Genomic DNA, 24,019 nt, shown 5'->3' on the forward strand with positions numbered 1-24,019 from the left:
ATTTTTTCGGGACAGTTTAATGGTTATAGTCTATTGATCGGGGATATTGATCTATTCTATTATTTCAACTGGGTATTTGTTTTCATGGTTATTGCATGAGAAAATCGGGCACTTTTTTCATTTGCATGTCAGAATGAGGCATGTTTATTGCATGTGTTTATGTTGTGAATTCATCACCATAATTCCAAGCTATAAGTTATGTATAAATAAGATAACAGTTGCACTTGATTTTCATTTTCCCCCAGTAAATTGTTACTTTGACATATTCAGCTATCAAAATACTTGTAAAAAAAAAAAATATTAGAAAATAATATAATCATGATAGCGTATTTCCACACATGAATGATAACAGGAGCAGCTAAAATGTAGCAGGAACTTAGCTCTTCTCATTCAGATGCAATAAAGGAATTATCATCTTAGGAATCATCTTCATACATCATTGTTATATGGTACCATTTTCTAAGGCGGTATATACACATCTTCCTGAAATGATTTCTGGAGAGGGATGTTCTTTTAGAACATGGTTCCATATTATGTTGTTTTTAGTCAATATTTGAAAGAAATAAACATTTCTTGGGCTCTAAAGCTAAATGACTCAAGTAAGATATTATCAATCAAAATTCAATTGTTGAACTTGCAGAAACAATTCTACAAGGAATTACTGGTACTGAAATTTGAATGCAAAAGAATCAAGAAGGTTAAGATCATGCAACAAAATGATGTCTAATGCTATTATGGTTAAAACTGCAATTTTAGGAAATCATGGAATTATATTAACCCAATTTTCACTCAAATCTGTTTTGCTTATAAGATATCAGTTGAAGTGGATGGTGTCCATAGAAAGTCCGGCAGCACAACTGGCCAGTTCACCTTATTGTCCAGCAGTCTCCTATATGTTGGAGGGAGCCCCAACACTGCCACGCTGGTTGGTTCAAGGGTCACCCAGAACTTCAAGGGATGTATGCGGAAGGTCAGTATATGTATTTATAACAGCATATGCCAGGGTAATTGGTTAGAAAAACAAATTCCATGGTCCTGCTATTCCACAGTTAACTATGAACAAAGAATATCAAGGACAAGCATGAAACCAGTTTAGTTAGAAATAAGCACTAATAGATATGTTTTAGAAGACCAAGAAATGCACGATCTATCTGTCTTGCTGACCAAATTTGGCAGGACCTAGACATTCCTCTGCATAGAAGACCAAGGTGTACTGGGTGTGTCTCTGCCTTGAAGATCAAGACCGCCTCCGTGGTCTAGTGGTAGAGCATCCGCCCGAACAGCGGAAGGTCCGGGGTTCGATCCCCGTCCGCGTCATACCAAAAGACGTTAAAAGATGGTACTTGTTGTTACCCTGTCTGGCGCTCGGCATTAAGGGGCTAAAACAAGGACTGGTCGGCTCGGAGTCAGTATACTGTGTCTGAGTGGGGTATTCATGTTAAACTGCGGCATTGTATCTCAGTGGGCTAGCACTATAAACCGGCATCAGTCAGGACAAATACAAGCAGCCACACACACACACGTGCATGCACGTCGCTATATAAGTGCAATAATCTTGGACGCGACGTTAAACCCAATTTCACCCCTTGAAGACCAAGATGTATGGGGTCTGTCAATGCTTTGAAGCCCTAGATGTACTGGATGTGTCTCTGTGTTGAAGACCAAGATGTTCTGGGCCTATCTCTGTATCTCTGAAGGCCAAAATGTACTGTCTGTGTCTCTGCCTTGAAGATCAAGACATACAGAGTCTATATCTGCTTTGAAGACCCAAGAAGTTCTGGGTGTGTCTCTGCCTGGAAGATTAAGTCATATGTGGGGTCTATCTGTACCTAGATTTGTAAGATGTACTGGGTCTGTCTGTCTGGAAGACCAATATTTAAGGGTCTATCTCTGCCCAGAAAATCATGTTCACAATGCAGGATATATCTTTACCAAGAAAACCAATTAAGATGTGCACAACTTGCCCATGCCTTACTGTCGATGACACATTGGGCCATTCACTGATTAGCTGACCTAGCTATGGAGAACCTGTATTCACCCAAAAAGTCAGGACTATCTAATCGACTTGGTCATCCAAAACTTTCTCATCTGTAAACTTGAGTTTAATAATCTAGTTCAAACTGGTAATAACATTACACCCACATCAATCCCAGCTACCAAAAGAGGACACTCATTAAACAGTCTAGACAAAGATTTCACAATGCTACCAGACCATGAAGATTACCCTTCAGTTGATGTTTTCGGTGAGCAAACTGTTCTGAGCACTCCTTGCTACTGGATATTATAACATGTGATACTTAGATTCTAATGGGTTCATTCATGTGGAACTAGTTGAAACAGTAATGCTTGGGATGAGAGGGATGAAAACCCTCCTGAAAGGTGAAATAAGTCAAGATCCTTTAAAGAATTAATGATTTCTATTCATGCTTCTTGAAATATACTTCAAAGTCAACAGTTTAAACATTAACTTTAGCTTTTAAAACGTTATTGAATAATAAAAAAACAACTCATGGATCTGCAGAATTTCAGTGATTAGTTACATACACTGAGTGATAACATTGTCAAAACAACACTGCTTGAAAACATTAATGTTTATTACAAATGGAAGAATGTGAAAACAGCACAGCTGGAAATTATTAATGTCTGTTGCATATGAAAGAATGTGGAATTTACAGCACAGCTTAAAAACATTTATGTTTATTGCAAATTGAAGTTGTTGGACAGCCTCATGTTTGTATGAATATTGTTGAAATCCATTTGAGAGGAGTTAGATAAAAGTAAGCCAGGAAAAATATGGTAGTCTTCAAGTTTATTCTGTTTATTGTGTGTATTATCCTCAGTTACAAACAGGTCCTGGAGAAAACATATTTCTTGTTGTAGTATGACGATTGGTGGGAACATCAAACAATAGTTATCATTGTTAATAATTCTAAGAATACTACCTGGCAGCAATTAATTGTGATTAATTGACAGTGAAGAGGACGTCTGTTGAAAATCTGAAAATTTTAGTTAGTGTGATTGAAGCCAAAATACATGATTTATTGCAGATATGTAATAGAGGTAGAAGTTTCATAAGAATTATAAACGACATTGTTTTGATTGGAACTAAACATAAGGCAAGTTGTACAATGAGTAACATATGAATATAAACAGCACACTTTTACAAGACATTGTTTTATGTGGATTCGCATTTTCAGAAATTTTCCAAAAATCATGTCCAGCATCGGTACCTCAATGTCATTAAGACTCCCTAAGTAAGTTTTGAATACTTTAAAAATCATATAAAGAAACTCTCTTTTTTTCAATATTAAATCCACTGCCCTGTTGATTTATCTTGACATAGTTCTGCATCACAAAACCCTCACTTGTCAGCCTGCAGATAACCCTGGGACAAGGTCAGAGAGTACATAGTTTTATCCTGAAACAGAAGCCAGTTATTGTTTGTTGACAGAGAGGCTGCAAGGTGACGGGATTGGTTCTGGCAGCTAAGTAGCCATGAACTATAATCCAAAACTTATTGTTTCCTTCTCATTGGATTTGCTCTTGAGATAGAAGAAGTAATTGTTCATTACTGACATCAAGCATAGGCCAGAAGGAAGCTCATGAAGCTAATGGGATGTAGTGTAATTGTCAGACCATTTATGTGATATTATTGAGGGAAATTAATATGACAAGACCTTTCAAGTGAAGATGATTAAAACTGGTAAATTTCCGTCTGATCCTGCAACAAAAGCTTTGCTGATGCAGTTTACAGTACCCTCAAGATTATCAATTACAAGTAAGAGCTGCCATTGATAATTTGACAGGAAAAATATAATTGTTGGTCATGTGACTGCTGGAGAATAATTGTGATTTATTCATCTTAGAGAAAGAAAATGTTTGAAGATCAGGATGACGGTAGGAAGAAAACGAAGTTTATTGCATTGTTGATAAACCGTTACTGGTATGAAACAAATTCCTGTCTTATGCCTGGGTTCAGAGGAGGAAAGAAGTTGCATGGTTAGAAAATGTTGGCTACTTTGGGATTACAATGTAATACCATTATCTAGTATTAATGAGAGCTTGGGTATGAATACAGACTTAATACAAGATTTTATGCCATGTTGGTGTGCTTCATTATGTCTAAGTTAACTAATGATTTCTAATGGTTCAACTGATAAGTGACAAAGTTGATCAGATCCTCAAGTGTATTTTGGAACCACAAATGATATTATTCTTTTCCTTGTATATCGAGCAGTAATGCAGCAGCTCCAGCTTTTGGTGTCTACATTCCACAACCTTTGAGTTACAAGCACCATACAACTAATTTCTTAAGAGATCATGGTTACAGCATTCAAGATCTTAGGCTTTCAAAAGAATTTTATGGTAGACATGTGGAGGGCATTTCCAAATTTGATGCATCAGTGACGCAAAATTTTGAAAAAATAACAACAGATTTGACATTTTAATAGATGTGCTCATGCTTTACCTTGGATAAAGTATGTTTTGAAGACAAGATTTTTAGCTTGAAAAAAAAAATTAGCTTAAAGATGTCAGAAAATTGTGGGATCCATGTTTGACAGTCTGATAGATGATGAATAGGAGGACACAGGGAACACTAAAGAGATTGCCCGCAGTATTCCCCAATCAAGATGGCAGCCTGACATGTCAGATCTTCTAGTTAGATGTGTTCAGACAGATCTTTTCATATGTTGTCTCTAAAGAAGAATACCACTGCAAGGAATAATCAGAACCATTTAATTCAAACATAAGGATAATTCACAATAGTTGACTCAAAACTTGAAAATGAAGGATCATGTTTAAGCTCACCTATACCACATATGTTGTGTCTTAGTGAACATTTTCATTCTTTATGTCATGTTTGTCCCTACATTACAAACTATAATACAAATTAAAGACACCATGGCATTCAGTAATAATGCCAGTTTTATACCATAGTAACCAATGTGTGTGGTATTCATGTAAATTCATTTTTATCTTTTATTGATTTTATTAGAACAATTGAAATTGAGCAGATTGTTTTATGGATACATCCTGTGTACTGTAAATAAGCCTGGTCCAATTGGGACTCAAGTTTTGTTCAAATGGTATTTAAGTATTTTGTAAATTTAAATATTTTCAATGAAAAAACTTGTCTTGTTTTCTTCAGGTACGATACAAGGCAGACACCATCGACCTTGACCTTACAGAACTGGCCAAAACAGATCATGGTCTGATAACAGTCCATGGTGGTGTCATCTTCAACAAGTGTCAGGAGCTGGTGGAATCCCATCCCATCACCTTCGCAACCCCCAACTCATTCCTCACACTCCCCACATGGGATGTCAGGGATAGGAGAGGCTCCATTGCCTTCCAGTTCCAGACAACAGAACCCAGTGGCGTCATCATGTTCAATCCTGGCCCTGATGGACATGCAGACTTCTTTGCTGTAGAGATGCTGGATGGTCATTTGTACATGATTGTTGACCTTGGAGAAGGATCAAAGAAGGTCAAGGCCAGTCGGCATCCAGTCAGTGATGGCAATCCGCATGAAGTTTACATTGACTATCAGGGTCCACAAGGGTACATTACCCTTGACGGACAGAAGGAGTCCTATTACACTGATGGGAAGGATGTTGATTTGAACTTGTCAGGAATATTCTTCTTGGGTGGAATAAGTAAAAAACATGACACATCCAAGCTGCCACATTCCATGTGGGCGGGGATGCTTCGGCATGGCTTTGTTGGATGTCTTCAAGATTTGGTTGTCAATGGTAACAAAGTTGACCTGGTTGCCACGGCAAGAGCTCAGCGTGCACAGGGAATTGCTGAATACTGCCACCGTATGGAGCCTCAATGTGCAAGTCACCCATGCATGCACCGAGGACAGTGTCTGGAAGGCTGGAACAGATTTGTCTGTGACTGTAGATCTACAGGCTTCAATGGAGATGTCTGCCAGACAGGTTTGTACAATGCTCTCTATGGCCCTTTAACATTATATACCTGTATATATCGGTATATGGTCTCTGTATGGATATATTACTTACAGTATTTGAATTGAGCCATTTCTAGCTGTGATCAAGGATGAAGATAAAATCTGATTTTGTCAGAAAGCTTGCAGTAAACCATGTCAAGGTTGTTGCGGATAATTTATGGGATGATTTTGGGGAGATGTAGACTAAAAAATTCAGTTGATCAATCAATTATAATCTAAACCTTTTTTAACAAAGGAGGCTGAATGTAGATGACCTTTTCTTACTCACCTGTGGCTAAGAAACACATTTGAGATAATTGGTAATAAACGTGTGAGATCAAATTCCAGGGCTGTGATTGGCTACTCCATGGTAATGCGTCACTGATTGTAATTCATTAATAAGTTTCTTGTTCTACAGTCAAATTTACCTACATCTGTGTTGAAACTTTATGTGTTTAGACTGTTTAATGACCATTCTTTGATCTTACCTAGTTTGTATTATCATCATCGTCTTGACAATCCACAAACATACTTGAATTTTTGTGTGGAGAGTCACACTAGGTATATAAATAGTAAGTAGTTATCTGGATGACATTATTCATGACCATTGTGTTTTTATTACATCACACTGAGGTAATGAGAATAGACAAAATATACACTTGCTCATTGCTAAAAAGATGCGAGGCTGTGTAAGAAGCAGATTACTGCATTCAGGCTTATTGTATAGCATTTATCTTATAGCGTGTTTTCAACATGTATCGATACATATTGAAAGAACTCATAAGATAAAAGTATCTGACAGACATTTGTGTTGTAATCGCTATGTCGGTTATAAATAATTGATATTTCCAATCATTTATCATTATTCCAAACAATCATCCTTATCTCAATAGTACCTTTTAACATTAGGTTATTCATAGTTTTCTTGTACCCAAAAGTAAGGTGATATATACCAAGTATTTGTACTGCGTATTCTGCTGTGAAGATTCCGGGGTTGAATAGGTCTTCAGCAACCCATGCTTGCCGTAAAAGGTGACTATGCTTGTCGTAAAAGGCGACTAACGGGATCGGGTGGTCAGGCTCGCTGACTTGGTTGATGTATGTCATCAATCCCAATATTGCGTGGATTGATGCTCATGATATTAATCACTGGATTGTCTGGTCCAGACTCGATTATTTACAGACCGCCGTCATATAGCTGGAATATTGCTGAGTGCGGCGTTAAACAACAAACTAACCAACTACTGTGTATTTTAGAGCTAGACTGGTGGCTCAATGATGTGAAAAGCTGCCAATGTTAAACCACCACTCAGAAGACCAATAGAACAACAACTGACAACTCTAATTGATATTACTGTCAGTCACATTTTCATAACATATTTTTCATCGCCCTTTTACAATGAAAAATTAAGTCTGCATTTCATTGGGACTGTTTCCGTTTGCTTGTATAATCTGTGAGCAGCTGATAACAGCAACCATCAATTATTTCGGCTATGTTTTATTTGCTCGGTAGATGATGTATTGTCTGGCTGATGGATTAATTTAACTATTCAAATAACTGACCAGACTGTTACCTGTCAATACAACTTGTCCTAGGGCATGTATTAGAGAAAATTGGTCTGGGGGGAATTGAGCAGTGTTTCTCCTTGTGGCTCCTGCGACAGAGACTTGATTGGCAGTGTAGGTCAAAAGTGAATACTCTAACTTCATTGACATGACTACTAAATTTGTATTGAACAAGACAAGAGACTTTTTCACTGCCCAACTTGTTCTGTCACACAGTTAGCCTTGGAGGCTGCGTGTTGTATAAGTACAGTCAAGGTTGCAGCTGTCCGTAATGATTTTATTTTTGGTCTATTTTAAGATGTTTTTGTTTAGATTTTTTTTGTAAATGCTTGGAATGTTTTGAAATGTTGAGTAGAGGGCCAACAGACTTAAATGTACTGACTTTATTAAAGATCTGTCATCAGCTGTGGATTACATATGAAAGTCATGCTAATAAGTATTACATTTACAAATAATGGAAAATCTGAAAAAAGCATCTACCTTCGGTCACTGAAGTGCGTGAGTGAAGTGAGTGAGTGAGTATGGTTTTACGCCGCTTTTAGCAATATTCCAGCAATATCACGGTCGGGGACACCAGAAATGGGCTTCACACATTGTACCCATGTCGGGAATCGAATCCCGGGTCTTCGGCGTGACGAGCAAACGTTTTAACCACTAGGCTACCCGACCGCCCCTCAGGAGTGAAGTGACATCGCTCAGTCACTGGAATGAACAGTTAGCAAAATATACTGTTCATGTTCAGTGTAAATATGTGCAGTCTGATATGATTCAAATGATTGTACAATGTGGCATTTAGGATGAGGCAACATGACAACATTTAATTGTCCACACATCTGTTTATCTGACCTTTGCATACAATCCTTCCATTATTCTACCACCTATTTTCAGGTTTCGATTATTCAGTCATGAGATATTAGCAGCTGAATCTTAACCACAGCTGTGGCTACAAGAAATCATAACTACATATCTTTTTTAAGTACCAGTCAGCATATCTGGAGTTTCAATGAAACTTTAAAGGAGCTTGGTTAAGTCCCATCACTTACCAGGAGACACAATTCTTGCTTAGAAAAAAAAAAGTTACTTTGTTAAAGTTCATATCGTCTAAAAGTCATGTTTCAGTCTCACAAGATGGAGTGTTAGGTACGCCATGAGTAAACAGTTTTCCTCATTATTAACAAGGGAAAAACACATTGTCATCAATCTTTGCTTATAGTTTCACATTTTTTTGTTCAGTCTGGAGGCATAGCAAAACTGCATTATTTTTTCTCTTCTGAGTGAGTATCTAGCAAATAATGAAGCTGAAGCTGACGCTATTATCAAAGTTTTACCATGACAGCAATGTATTGTTTCTGGTCCAAAATGAAGTTAACTCTGGTGACAGTTTTCTGTATAGGAGCTCTATGGGAATGTACATATAAATTGCTCCTCGCTCTAGCAAGTGCAGGCCAGACAATATTTTATGGTATTTCCTATCAAAAATGACATTGAATTAAATTGACTTTGTTCTCATTTCCCCAACAGTGTTGTAAATCTCTGGTTGCATTGATTAAGCTATGTTGCCAGACATTTAAGTTTTAGGAGCTTGTTGTGAAAGTGTCTGGTAATCAATGTTTTGATTCCTTACTGAAGATACGTTGTTGGTAGGATGGCATGACCATAATGGCTACTATGCATGTAAAGTGCATACATGGAGGATATTTATGCAAGACCTACCTTCAGCTGTGGTTCAGTGTTCGATGTGTTATGTGTGTGGATTATAAGGCCTTTTGCACTTGCCGAGTGCAGTATATACATGCCCCCTACTAAACTTTCCATTGCTGCAAACCTGGCATTGTAAGACCAGAGACAAATAGATTTTCCCTCCAGAATACAAAAATTGTACATTTCCAGACAGTGTTTGTGAATCATGCAAATGAGCGTGTCAAAAAAAGAAAAGAAAAGTCGTTATGTCAATTTTGGCCAAAAGAAACGTCCAGAAACAGTGCTTTTGAGTGTCTTTTCTGACACTATGAACATTTATCTGGTTCAGTTTCGATTTCTTTATATGCTGGTATTATAGTACCATAATATTATTATAATAGGCTATTAATATTGTGCATATTTCCACACCACTTAGGTGGATGCTCTAAGCGCTATTATTACCCCTGTCACTGGATCAGTGTGCACTTAAGGATCATTCTCAGCTCCCTGGGGAGTATACAACCCAAGCTGCCTGTTAGGCGCTAATATTACTGACTTCTTAATGGGCCAGGGTGGTGGGGTAGCATAGTGGTTTAAGGCCCAAATGGATACAGTGTTTTGAGCTCTTTTCTGGTGTCCCATGCCTCCATATTCCTAGGATATTGCTAATGGTGGCAGATAACCATAATCACTCACTCACCTAACCCCCTTTCCATAAAAAAATATACACTCTCTCTTGCCCTTGATCATTCCCTATGGACTCCATTTTGGACAGACCGCCTCCCTGGTCTAGTGGTAGAGCGTCCGACCGGAGAGAGGAAGGTCCGGGGTTCGATCCCCAGCCACATCATACCAAAAGACGTTAAAAGATGGTACTTGTTGTTACCCTGTCTGGCGCTCGGCATTAAGGGGCTAAAACAAGTACTGGTCGGCTCAGAGTCAGTATACTGTGTCTGAGTGGGGTATTCATGTTAAACTGCGGCATTGTATCTCAGTGTGCTAGCACTATAAATTGGCATCAGTCTGGACTAGTACAAGCAGCCACACACACACACACACACACACACACACACACACAAACGTGCATGCACGTCGCTATATAAGTGCAATAATCTTGGACGAGATGTTAAACCCCATTTCACCTCACCTCACCCCCCATTTTGGACACCTGATCACCTTCTTAGTTGCTTTTAGTGTCAGGCATGTTAATAGTAATACATTTTACATTTGTATCAATATTCTCATATTGGATGAGTGTGACAAGTTGTTGTAGAATCTATTGATGCATTGATACTACCGTGTGAAAATCCTTTTACCCAGGACATCAAAGAAACTAGCTGTATGTTTGAGTATTGACTGAGAAGTGCAGTCAATTTCTCACCATGCATATCCTGGATTCAGTCGATGGTTCCTAGTAACTTAGTTAGGTTGGTTTTTAGGGTTTACATTGAGACCATTAAAGTGAATTAGTTGATATGATAATTGCAAGTCTGTGATTTTCATCAAGTTATTCCTGAAATCAAACCGGGAAACTTGTCACTGTCAGTCAGTGCTTGGATTGATGGTCTGCAAGGACCTCTGTCCAGTCTGAATGTCTATTAATGTCAGTCGTCAAACAGTTTTCTCAAATCCATGTTGGCGTTGATCTACTTTCATCAATAGCAGTCACATTTCAAATTAACAAGTGTTATATACAGAGACACACTGACAACAATTTGATCTGATCTGAGATAATTGAGGCTCCTATCTTTTATTGTAGACTAATGTTCCTGAATGGTATTACTTTCAGTTAGTTTTGAGAGACATTAAGTGACAAGGAGAATTTTGAGACTTTGCTCAAGGCCTGTGTCTAATGTTAGATTGACTTTTTTCTGGACATGAACGAACTTTGATAAAATTTAATCAAGTGAAATCAATGTGTCAGACAAGTAGGAATAGTTTGTGGAAAAGTAGTGAAATTTTTCAGATTGGTTTATCACGTTGAAAATCCAAGTCTGTATTATATAATGAATTTTTTAAAATAAACTCATCCACTGCTGTCTTATTCTTGAATGTATATTTTCATCATCTTTCAGTGAGACAAACATATGTGTATATATATACAGACACAGAGAGATGTGAAAATGGCTTAATCACTTCTTAAGAAAATAATACCAAATTTCAAAGTTTACTATCCAAGTTGAATTTTTTTTTTTAAACATAATTCACAGAAAAAAATCAATGTTAATGTTACACAGACTCTTTTTGGAGGCAATATGTATCACCCTTTGACATGATAAAAAACTAAAGGAATCTCAAGTTGTGTCCCTAGACAGGACCCAAGTAGGTTGGCCTGTTTTATAAGTCTTTGGACTGCCATACATCATGTGTTTTTGATACCACTGATGCTTTTTCATAGGGAGCCAATTTTGTTTCTGAGACATCTGATTTGGTTCGAAGCCCCCAAACACACTTTACTACTTACTTCATTCATCTTAGAGGTGAGGTGAAACAGGGGTTTAACGTCACGTCCAAGATTTTTGCACTTATACAGTGACGTGTATGCATGTGTGTGTGTGTGTGTGTGTGTGTGTGTGTGTGTGTGTGTGTGTGTGTGTGTGTGTGTGTGTGTGTGTATTAACATGAATACCCAACTCGCACTGTTAAATGACTCCCGAGTCGACCAGTCCTTGTTTTTGCCCCTTAATGTCAAGCCAGGCATGGTAACAACAAGTACCATCTTGTAGTGTCTTTTGGTATGATGTGGCCAGGGATGGAACCCAGGACCATCCATTCTCCGAGCAGATGCTCTATGAATCCCAATAGTGACAAGAACCTATGTTGAATGTTTTTGTGTGATGTGGCTGGATTTCCTACAACATTTTTTACCACAGTGGGATGAACATTTTTTAACCTGTGTAGCTTGACTTAGTTGCTGTCCTTTCCATGGGTATTCCAAGAAATTGGAAGACTGTTCTTAAATGATTCTGTCAGATATATTTCAGATATATCACAGCAGCCCATTAGATTCCAAGCACTCCCTTCGTTTGCGTAAGAGCTTACTAAAATGGGGATTGCAAAGAGTGATTGCATGTCATCGATTGACAGGATACTGTGGTAGTGCTCACTTACTCATTGTGAAACCATGTAGACACTGCAGGTACTTTCTGGTGTGATGTATGTTATACATGTTAGGAGGTGAGTTCATAATGAAAACTGCACATACCCAACACAACATATACAATGTTGTTTTTGTTGTGTTGTAGTTGCAACTATTAACAAAGTTCTTGCAACAAAATTAATGTTACATTGTGATTGTGCTATAGAGTTACATTGGTGTGATTAAGCAATACTATGCAACACTGTGATAACCTGGACAAAATGTATTGTATCTGCAGATAGAGTGAGGTTTGGTTCCAACATTCAATTGCATTCTAGCAATACCATGGCATTGTATAACAAGAATGGACTACACAATTTTTTTTGAGAATTCAAAATGATGTTTTGAAAACAATATGATACATGACAATACAAGATCAATGTTTTACTGATTGTTCACTTAACTATACATTTATATTACCTGACAAGATAGAGACAAATACTGAGAATAGGGAATTGATATGAACTACATAATTTCAAGTATTCACATGCTCAGTTGTTCTGTAACTTTCAGTGATGTACCTCTTTGTTTCAGCTGCTACAAGTCTCCGCTTTGATGGCACTCAGTATGTCAAGGTCAAGTTCCCAGAAGAGTCATCGACAGAAGCTGAAGACATTTCCATGCGATTCCGCACAATGCATCCCAATGGCTTGCTGTTCATGACAACCTCAGACAAAACATCAGACAGGATGGAGCTGTACCTTGAGGCTGGGGCTCTAGAACTAAGGGTTGATGTTGGCAGTGGCACTAAGGTTAGGTTTCACCTTAAAATCTGTCTCTAGATCTAAGGGCATAATGTTGCAGTGGCACTAAGGCTGGTTGGTAAACTGAGACATATCTTTAGAACTAAGTGTTGATGTTAGCAGTGGCTCTAACGTTAGTTTGTACATTGAGGCTGGGGATCTACAACTAAGGGTTGATGTTGGCAGTGGCACTAAGGTTAGTTTTCACCTTAAAATCTGTCTTTAGATCTAAGGGCTTAATGTTGCAGTGGCACTAAGGCTGGTTGGTAAACTGAGACAGAGCTTTAGAACTAAGTGTTGATGTTAGCAGTGGCTCTAACGTTAGTTTGTACATTGAGGCTGGGGCTCTAGAACTACAGGTTGATCTTTGAAGTGGCACTGAAGTTAGTTAGTGACTTCAGGGTGGAGCTTTAGAACTACAGGTTGATGTTGGCAGGGGCACTGAGGTTAGTCACTTATGGGTGGAGCTCTGGAACTAAGGGTAATGTTGGCGGTGGCAACTAATAGTGACTGTATAATGTTTACACTTAAGTTTACTTTGGTATTTAGAGGAAAGGGCCTGCGAACCTAAGTGAAATGTTGTTGGCAGTGGCAACAAGGTTAGATTTGTACCTGGAGGCTTAGTATTGGTTGTGGGGGGTCAACTGTGTTACATGCTAAGGGAGAATATCGCACTAATACTGATGGCTCCGTAATACAGTTGAACTCAGGTTGCTGGTTGGCGGCTGTGATGCTTTCAATTAAGATTAATGGTATTGACACCAAACTTAGTTTTGCACTTGGACACTGGGGGCACTAGATTAATTGTGTGCAGTCTAATGGGCAATCTGTTTCATTTTGTCTTCCATTCACTAACCCACCAGGTGCACTGACCAAGTCAGTCTAACCTAACCTTCAACTGATAGCTCATGTGGTATGTGCCATGCAGGTGGTAAATGTTACTGTAACACTCAAGGATGGTTAACCAGTGCAGCCTTTACCTTAGTGTCGTCGGCATTCATGCCTGTGTATGGACAGTACATCTATCCTTCTAAACAATTATATATCTATTGTCATGTCCTGAGATATATATGTATTTCCCAATGCAGTACTATGTCAGGGATGACCTAGCTCCGGTAACTATGTCTGTGGCCCGTGAAGATCCGTGCTTGCCGTAAAAGGCAACTATGCTTGTCGCCAGAGTCGACTAACAGGATCAAGTGGTCAGGCTCGCTGACTTTGTTGATGCTTGTCATCGATCCCAATTGTGTGGATCAATGCTCATGTTGTCAATCACTGGATTGTCTGGTCCAGACTCGATTATTTACAGACTTCCATCATATAGCCGAAATTTTGATGAGTGCGGCGTTAAACAACGAACAAACAGTATCTCTGTGCTGCACCCTATAAATGATTTTGATTTTGACTTGTCATGCTTCACAGAGCTACTCCTGTGTATTTCTTATAGATTCCCAATTCAGAACATACCCTGCCATAATGTACCGTACATGATTCAGATTCCCACAAAAGCTGCAGGCCTATTTACCTAGTAAAAATACTTCCAATACTTAAATACTTATATTAATACTAATATTTCAATGGGTTTTATGTGTTATCCTTAATGTTTAAAACGTCTGCCTTTAACATGAAATAGATATTAATTATAATGTATAAGTATGTATCTCATAATATTGCTTATTATATGCATTCATGTCTTGCTATTGCTAGCATGTAGAAGGTAATAAGTGATCAGTAAATGTGGTTGGTGTATGAAAAGGTTCAATGTGTGATTGGCATTTATGATAAGTAAAAGATACATGTGTTAAATTAGTTAGCTTTGACAATGATCAAATGATTACCAAAGGTAAAGCAAATTTAAATTCACTTTTTTGTTTCCACATTCTGATGTGATGAACAATGTCCACATGAACATAAGTCAATAATGTTGTTTATGTTTTCTAAAACTTGGATTGACATCCGCATTACACTGTCATAATACTTTATTTGATATATTTATATAATTTTGCACCTACAAATGTCATATACATTTACCCATGTATCATATGCATCTAAAGGCAAAGCTCCATATTTTATTACTATATTATGGGCACCAGTATCATAATGTTATGAAACAAATGGTTAGATACATAACACCTTTTACTTTCCATCATGTCAGGTCATTATTTAGATGCACAAAAGACCCGTGAAGATCCGGGATAGAATAGGAAACCTGTGCGTGTTGTAAAAGGCGACTAACAGGGTCAGGCGGTCAGGCTCTTGGACTTGTTTGGTGCATGTCATCGTATCCCGATTGCGAAGATCAATGCTTATGATGTCAATCACAGGATTGTCTGGTCCTTACTCAATTATTTACAGACCGCTGTCATAAAGCTGGAATTCTTGTGAATGTGATGTTAAGCTACAAACAAACAAACACACAAAGATTCACAAAAATTGCTATTCCAGAGTAACAAAATATATGCCATTGTACAGATAATCAGTAGGAAACAACAGTTTTTCAATGAAGGGGTAACAGTGAAGCGTTTAAACTTGGCTCTGTCTCTATATGTCACAGTACACATTGAGCTCAGAACCGTATACAAAGTGAGGTTGGATTTTCTCACTTCAAAAGGCCAGTTGTCATTCTTTGGGACACACAGATCTCCCTCTGTGTTGTTAGTGTTGAACAGATCCCGAGGCAGGAGTACTATACATTTACTGCAGATTATTATTCAGATCTTAGAACGATTACAAAATAGTAGGTGTTGCATTATTTTTACTGATACTTTCATTTCACAGGAACTGACAGTGGGGAGTGTCCTGAACGATGACCGCTGGCACACTGTTGTCATCAAACGTCGAGCCCAGACTATTGAACTTGGTATCGACTCTCACAGACCCGTTACAGGTAAAGGGAGACAACTGTCTAGAATATTTTATGTCACTTCAATGAATTGGAGTGATTCTTTTTAGTCATATGCAGTAAAAGTCTAAATTCCCAGATGACTTTGTCTGAAGGCCCTGTGGGTGTACATTAATTGATAGCAACAAATTTGTTGAAATAAGTTATTGTATTCCACATGATTAAATTACAGTCAGTCAAGGTGTTCATTCATTTATTTCTGGAAAAAGAAATTTTATTAAAAATCTTAAAACCACATGATATCATATATTTGTGTTATTGCATTTAATGGCTCACGAAAATGAAATGGGTCCAAAATGAAGTACAGTCGTGCCTGGTTTATACGGACACTTGCGTCATTTCACAATTCAGTCGTATAAACGAATTTCTGTATAACTGAAACCAGCTTCTTACTGGAAGAGTTACTTACCTTCAATTATGCAACTCATGACAGATGACAGAGCAAACAGATACATCCACTCAATCTTTATTCTTAAATAATAAATAAATACATTACGACTTGTCATGTCACACAACCAAAGATATAATGCATCTTCCAGCTTCTGGTGTTTTGCTACACGGGATTGTGACAAGTCATTTGAATTTTCCGGGAGATTTAGCCACTTCTGTTTGTCTTTTAAAATGTCACCAATTGTCGATTTTCCTATGGTATGTCCAAATTCAGTGCCATAATGCTTACTGATGGTTTCTAAACTGGCTGACGTGTGTTTTTCCTTAAACAGACAAATTTCCCTTTTTTCGCGTGCTGTAACTGTGTGTCGCTTACATTTCGCTGGTTGACAGGCCATACTTACACAACTTTGACCTCCGACCTCCACAGACGCCATATTTATCGAAGGGGATTACATGTACAATAAACAGGCCTGTCTCAAACATAACTCAGTGTCACTTGGTTAATTGACTTCTCACGAATCAAAGGATTACCACCAGCGGAAGTGTATTGTCCGGATAAGTGAAACAATTTTGTGTGCATTTCAGTGTTTTGTGTATGAAAATGACCGTCCGGTTCCGGAAACCTGAATTTCCGTATATACGGGTAAATTTATATAGTAATTATTTCATTTTAAATGAAAATCGTCCAGGAACCGAGGTTTCCGGATATCTGAAGTCTGTATAAGCGGGGCACGACTGTACCTGTTAACAATTGATAGGTAAATGAATATCATTAATAGTTCAGTGGATGGCAGAATTTCTGACTACATGTGACATCTTTCTTGAATCAATTCAAAATAATAAGGAAGTGATTATTTTGTCCAAAATGAATGGTATGGGTGGGACGAGTCGAAATTTACTCCTTGGGTACCAAATCCTATTACCCGCTGTAAGTATCAAGTTGGATACAAAATGTCCGATTCAGAATTGTTTTACCAGTATACTTAGCTACACTATTGTTATTTGCACTGAACAATATATCACGTAACTAACCATGGGTCCGGGTGGTCTTTGGGTACCCAGGTCCTATTCAGGACCCTACCGACCTGAGTTCCCGAGCTCCCCGTCCCAGCCGTAAAGAATGGTACATGGCACTAAAAGTATGGACTTGTACAGGAACTTGACATGAAGAAAGAAATATGATGAACCCTGTGTGTGTATTGTATTTCAGACCAGCTTCCAGGACAGGAGACCTCCTTAGATTCCAACGTCATTTACATTGGCTCTTTAGAGCCCCTTGCTGCTGGTATAACACCTATGTTTGTTGTGTATGGTGCCATGTGTCAATGTTTTCATTTTGCACTTATCATTTCAAGGTTTTAGTTTCAGAATTTTGAACAACATGGGCTTGATTTTTTGACAATTTTCTGTTTTATTGGGCACATCTTTCTTTGGTCATCTTGTGGTTTCCTCATCCAGAGTATTTATGTTACAAGTGTATCACGTGGGATGTACTGTTTGCTTCTTTTGGTTGCAACGCATCTTGATATTATGACACTAAATGAGTTCCTATATGTTTGGTCATGTTTTAAGGGGCCGTTTTGTATTTAAAACCTTTGCAGTAACAAATTTACCAGAAATTCCAGATATAATTTCTATACTCATAAATTGAACCAGTGCTTGAGCTTTCAAACGCTTTTATAGTCAGTACTAAATTCCGTGTTGAAAACACCATATTGTGAAATAATTATGAAAGGACATGTTTCTAAACCTCCACTCTTGCACTCCCATTTAAAACATGTTGGGGAGAAATCATAACTAGCTAATAAAGCCAGCAACCTAATAGAGGAATTACTGGTCATCTGACATTTAACTTGTTTGACTTACCTCGAACAATGCGGGAAACTGGTTCCGAGAGTACTTAACCATCACTGCATGATGACCTCTTTGTTTCTTCTACCACACAACTGCAAACATTGTTTTACAATGCTACAATTTAGTTTTGATGTAGAATCCACATTGTACCGTTAATTATCTATGTAAGCTATAAAACTTATATACAGCACATATTCTTATGAAGCATCTTCATGTGAAGCTGATTGTAGTGACTTGAGTAGTTAATGGGAGACAACTCTGTCAGTGCATGTAATGTGTCTTTCCCTTTGTTGTATTTTGGTCTGCACATTACAGTCAATCATATGAACCATGATTACTTCAAACTATGTTTTGTGATGTACAGGTATACCGTATCTGGCATATGATGAAGATAGATAGAGTTTCTTCATCTGTAGTATTTATTTATTTTTTCTATACTATAGCGAAGTATTCCTAAGGCTAACCTACTTTTCAAACAAGGATGAATTGGCAGTTTATTGGTATAAGTGACCATTCTTGTGTACCCAGGACTTTATATATCACATGCATCAATGTCACATTATGAAATGATATGCAATTATTGAAAACACACTCAAGTAGGCTTTAGATATTTTGGTATTCATCATTACTTGATTTATAAATCAACAAAATTTTAATCGTCAAGTTTCATCAACAGTGTAATGACATTTTTTGTCAGTCAGGCGATACTCATTCATTACTTCTGAAATTGGCCATTTTGACAGAAATATTAACCGTTATATTTATGACATTGCAGCTGACATGGGTGGGAGAGTGGAGGATCTGGACTTCCGTGGCATCAAGATCGGTCACATGATGCTAGACGATAATTCTCTCGGGGACTACTCGGGCTTCATCGGATCTATGCAACAGTTCCTCTTTAACAAGAATGCATTCTTCGAGCTGGCTAAAATAGGAGATATAGAAAACATTGTTGTGACAGCTAGATTTAGCACTGATGACTATGTTGTGAGGGACCCTGTAACCTTCAAGTCAGCATCTGCATTTGCAACTTTGAATCAGCTTCAAGCGTATGAGGATTTTTCATTATCATTTCAATTCAAAACAACAGAAGCTTATGGATTATTGTTTTATAACTCTGGCAGAGGGCAGGATTTCTTTGCAATAGAAATGTCAGAAGGATATTTGTACTATGTATACAACATGGGAGATGGCTCAGAACGGATACGGGCCAACTCCAAGTCAGTGTTGAACGACAACAAATGGCATGAGGTGAAGTTGTTGCGTCCACAAACATACAAACAGCTGATCAGGGTGGACGACAATACCCCAACCGTGGACAACCTACAGGGAGCCCACGCTGTTAACTTCAATTTGGAAGGACATTTGTATGTGGGTGGAGTGAGGAAGACAATGTACCACTCTCTGCCGAAAAATATCAAGTCTCGCCATGGGTTCCTGGGTTGTTTGGGTTCTTTGGATTTGAACAGTTACTTGCCACAGCTTGTGAAGGAGGCGGACACCATACATGAGTCCGTGGTAGAGGGATGCAAAGGTGAGGAGGTCCTATAATCTCAGCTTCACAGCATTGTGGAACCAGGGCCCATTTCATGAAGCCATATGACTACAATTGTTTGTCATCACTCCCATAATTGAACATCTACTTATGTTAGTCGTAGCCCTTAGATTGCTTCGTGAAATGGAGCCCAGACAGAAAATTGCTATTTGACTTATTGAGTGGTTTCTCGTTGACTGTTGACAACTTCTATTGTTGTGGCTGTTGTGAAGGATGGATTATTGTGTGAATTAAATTGAACATATTCACTCAGACATGAATGCTCGTGTGTTAATAGAAGTTAAGTGGAACTCTCATACCTGGTTCAATGAATGTAATGTAAGCCTCTGTCATGTAACCCAGTGTCACGTAACAGTGTCATGTTACACAGTGTCATGTTACACAGTGTCATGGTAGCATAGTATCATGTAACAGTGTCATGTTACACAGTGTCATGCAACCCAGTGTCATGTTACACAGTGTCATGGTAGCATAGTATCATGTAACAGTGTCATGTTACACAGTGTCATGCAACCCAGTGTCATGCAACCCAGTGTCATGGTAGCATAGTATCATGTAACAGTGTCATGTTACACAGTGTCATGCATCCCAGTGTCATGTTACACAGTGTCATGGTAGCATAGTATCATGTAACAGTGTCATGTTACACAACGTCATGCAACACAGTGTAATGGTAGCATAATATCATGTAACAGAGAATGCCCTTGAAGATTCCGGGGTAGAAAAGGTCTTCAGCAACCCATGCTTGCCATAAAAGGCGACTATGCTTGTTGTAAAAGGCGACCAACGGGATCGAGTGGTCAGGCTCGCTGACTTGGTTGATGCAGGTCATCGATCCCAATTGTGTGTATCGATGCTCGTGATATCAATCACTGGATTGTCTGGTCGAGACTCGATTACTTTACAGACCGCCGTCGTATAGCTGGAATATTGCTGAGTGAGGCGTAAAACAACAAACCAAACCAAATCATGTAACAGAGTGTTCTGTGCCTGTTGTTGATGTGACTTGCTTCTACTGTTTCCTCCTGCCCTTTCAGGCCCCACGACCCAGTGTCAGGCTGACTCCTGCAACAACTACGGCCGCTGTGTCCAGCAGTGGAACTCCTACAACTGTGACTGCGACATGACATCATTTGAAGGCACCACATGTAATGAAAGTATGTACAATCGGCATCCTATAGATCAACTGAAAACAATCACATTAGTCTGCTACAAACCCTACCTGAATTCATAAAGTTTTATATTGTGAGATACCGATACTATAGTGAGTGAGTGAGTGAGCTGGGTTTAACGCCACTTTTAACAGTATTCCAGTTATCGTTGCATGTCAGCTTAATGTGGGAGGAAAACCCGAAGTGATGCAGGTCCTAGACGTTTACCACTTTGGTGAAACCCACGAGCACAGGTATGGTGCTGACAAACCTAGAAACATAATTAGGGCGAACTGAAATTCAAACCAACAATCATAGGTTTCTGGTGTGCCCAAGGGACGCAACTGGGTGCCCCCACCGATACTATAACTCTTGTAACAAATTTATGTAACAAATAACATGAATATTTTAGTTTATAGAAGGGAACCTTGTAGTGATTGTTTCAGCTGAAACAATGTAGTTATTAAGCATCTTGCGAAACCTGAGTCTCATAAGTTTAGCTCATAACAGCCCATATATCTAAGGTTCAAAACAAGGTTCATACAGGCTTGAAAAGGACTTGAATTTTAGTGACAACCTTGAAAACCTTACAAATCACAAAAATAGCTTATAAAAGCCTCGAACCTGTATAAAATGACACATACTTGCAAATAAAGGTGTTAAATTTCATGATATACCTAATTTATTATCACCAACCACAAAGTGGGGCTGGGGATATAGGAACTGTCTGCTTCTCAAAGGAGACAAGTTTTTTCAAAAACAATTTAAGTTAGAGAAATGAAATTGTACACACTGATATTACTGGTGTTATCTTTAATGAGTCCAAAAATTGGTGCCTTAAGTTTGTTTCTTTACAGAGTTATGGCCCCAGAAACTACTGAAGTTACTTGAATGAAAGTTCCCTTGCTTAGATTTTGAGCATACACAGTTATGGCCCCTGATCCATGTTATTTTACACAGTGCATAGTGTCTGCAATGGGGACAGGTTTTCTCAGAAACTACTGAAGTTAGTTTATCTAAGATATACAAGACTGAGTTCAAGAATTGGTGCCATAAATTATCTTTTCCAGAGAAGGGGCCTTTTGTGTGTATTTATTTCACATTTAATAAATTTATTTGATTATGTGAAGCTACCCTAGTGCCCATCTCTTCTTAAGGCTTTACAGGACTCTTGTTTCATAGTTTATATTCACTACTATTTGAACAACCAAAATTCTAATGTGCCCCATTGCAGGGGATAGTGATAACGCTGTTTTCTTGTTTTATTTGTTGGTTCTTGAAATAAATCTTGTTGAAAAATCTGTGATGTTCAAACTGCCCAATAGGTGTTATGAGTAATATATTTTTCTGCAAAAAAAGAAACACAAAAGTAGTAAAATCGTAAATATCCAAAAATATAAATATGTTGCCAACATCTATACAAAACTTAGTACCAAAAATGAATTGGCCATTTCTGCATGGGTAGTGGAAAGAAAGGTAATGCAGAAATTTTGTGAAAAGATGGAAAAATCACAAAAACACAGCAAAATGAGAGCCTGGCACCGATGCAGTCCAACATGAAAATTTTGATAAAGATACAGGACAATTTGGGCTGTTTGTACAGTTATGCCTATCAGTGTGTGGGTCATCTTATGATGTCTGTGTGTTTGCAGAGAGCACCAGCTATGAGTTTGGCCCTAATGGTGGCATGGTGATCTTGTCCCACCCTCAAGGAAAACATCCAAATGCAATCCGGGACAACCTAGCCCTGGGCTTCACAACGCGGTCCAAGGATGCTGTACTTGCCAGAATAAACAGTGGGAACTATGATGATTACCTCGAATTGGAACTGGTAAGGAAACCCTTTGATCAAGGAATACTGTATGCATCTCAGTAATATCAAGTGCAAATATCTCCCAATGTGTGTGACTGCTACAATGGTATTAAATATGAAACATAAAAAAGCAGTGTTTAGTCTCACTGGCTTTAACAGATTTTTGTTTTGGAGGAGTGGGGTGCTTATAGATTGAATATGGTATTAGATTCCTATCTGGTAAATGATAGAATATGGGATAAATTTCATAGATATGATTCCAAGAGCCATATTTTAGGTGCTTGACTTTATTTGTTAGATATTAGGATTGCTTGATAAGTTCTGAACCGTTCAGAATGATTTGCATAATAGTGAAATCTTGTTTTGTTGACATGAAATGATGTTATAGAGGTATGTCAAAAAAACAACTGAGTCAGTAAAATAAGCAGGGGTCTGTGACCTTTGGGAAAGGGACATACTGGAGGAATATGAACTATTTTGTAATTCATTCTATGTGAGGCTCAGAACTTATCAATCAACTCTCGTATTAGGAACATGAGAAAAAAAGAGACTGCCCCATCACCAGTTTTTAAGGCTTTGCCTGAGAACTTATTTGTTTTTTCTTAACATGTGGTCCATTTTCCAGGTAAATGGAAACGTGTTTGTGGTGTACAACATGGGGACATCAGACCATCCAATTGGAGAACTGTTTGAGCGTGTGAACGATGGGAAATACCACATAGTCAGGTTTACAAGAAATGGCGCCAACTCAACCATCCAAGTTGACAACGCCATGATGCAGACGAAGAACCCCCGAGGTAGGTGTGCCCCTAGCGATAGTAACATTAACTGCATGATTGAAATCTCTAAGTATATAGTGACAATGTTGACATCTGTGAAAGGTCTCGATGGAGCATGGATGCATGTTGACAGAGAAGTGCTTTACCTATTGACATCAACTGATTCCTGTAGACAGTGATATTGACATGCTATATTGTACAGTCTCACTTGCATGAGAATGAAGAGTTAGAGAGGATACTAACACAATGCAGTGTCATGGTAAACTTGTAAATGTGCTATAAATGCTATAATTTACCTGTCAGGAAACTTATCATGCTGAGGTTATGTGGATGTAATGGGTTTTATTCTTCTAGTGTTTGTTTTATATGTTATTCAATATGTATGTATGAAATAACTAACATCTAATACAATTTTTCTTTGACTTTGTGATTACTTTGCTGGCCGGGAGTTGTTTTTTTTAATAAGCCTTGTATCAACTGTAAAGTTATTT

The 24,019-nt window shown here is 38.2% G+C and overlaps 1 protein-coding gene across 6 annotated transcripts in view; it reads left to right on the top strand.

Annotated features, from left to right (window-relative positions):
* The window catches only part of LOC124137048 (neurexin-3-like), a 181,742-nt gene that overhangs the window by 120,975 nt on the left and 36,748 nt on the right, over positions 1-24,019 (top strand). For 5 of the 6 annotated variants that reach the window (XM_048403877.1, XM_048403878.1, XM_048403876.1 and 2 more), the window contains 9 exons: positions 812-970; positions 5,150-5,942; positions 12,873-13,090; positions 15,860-15,968; positions 17,587-17,661; positions 19,006-19,764; positions 20,823-20,942; positions 22,589-22,767; positions 23,375-23,546. In XM_048403877.1, the coding sequence (XP_048259834.1) occupies positions 812-970; positions 5,150-5,942; positions 12,873-13,090; positions 15,860-15,968; positions 17,587-17,661; positions 19,006-19,764; positions 20,823-20,942; positions 22,589-22,767; positions 23,375-23,546 (2,584 nt within the window). The remainder of the gene's footprint in view (positions 1-811; positions 971-5,149; positions 5,943-12,872; positions 13,091-15,859; positions 15,969-17,586; positions 17,662-19,005; positions 19,765-20,822; positions 20,943-22,588; positions 22,768-23,374; positions 23,547-24,019) is intronic. The other variant, XM_048403880.1, reaches the window with a different exon arrangement.

Source organism: Haliotis rufescens, unplaced genomic scaffold (genome assembly GCF_023055435.1).
Source record: "Haliotis rufescens isolate VD_foot unplaced genomic scaffold, xgHalRufe1.0.p SCAF_3, whole genome shotgun sequence".
NCBI classification, from domain to species: Eukaryota; Metazoa; Mollusca; class Gastropoda; order Lepetellida; family Haliotidae; genus Haliotis; species Haliotis rufescens.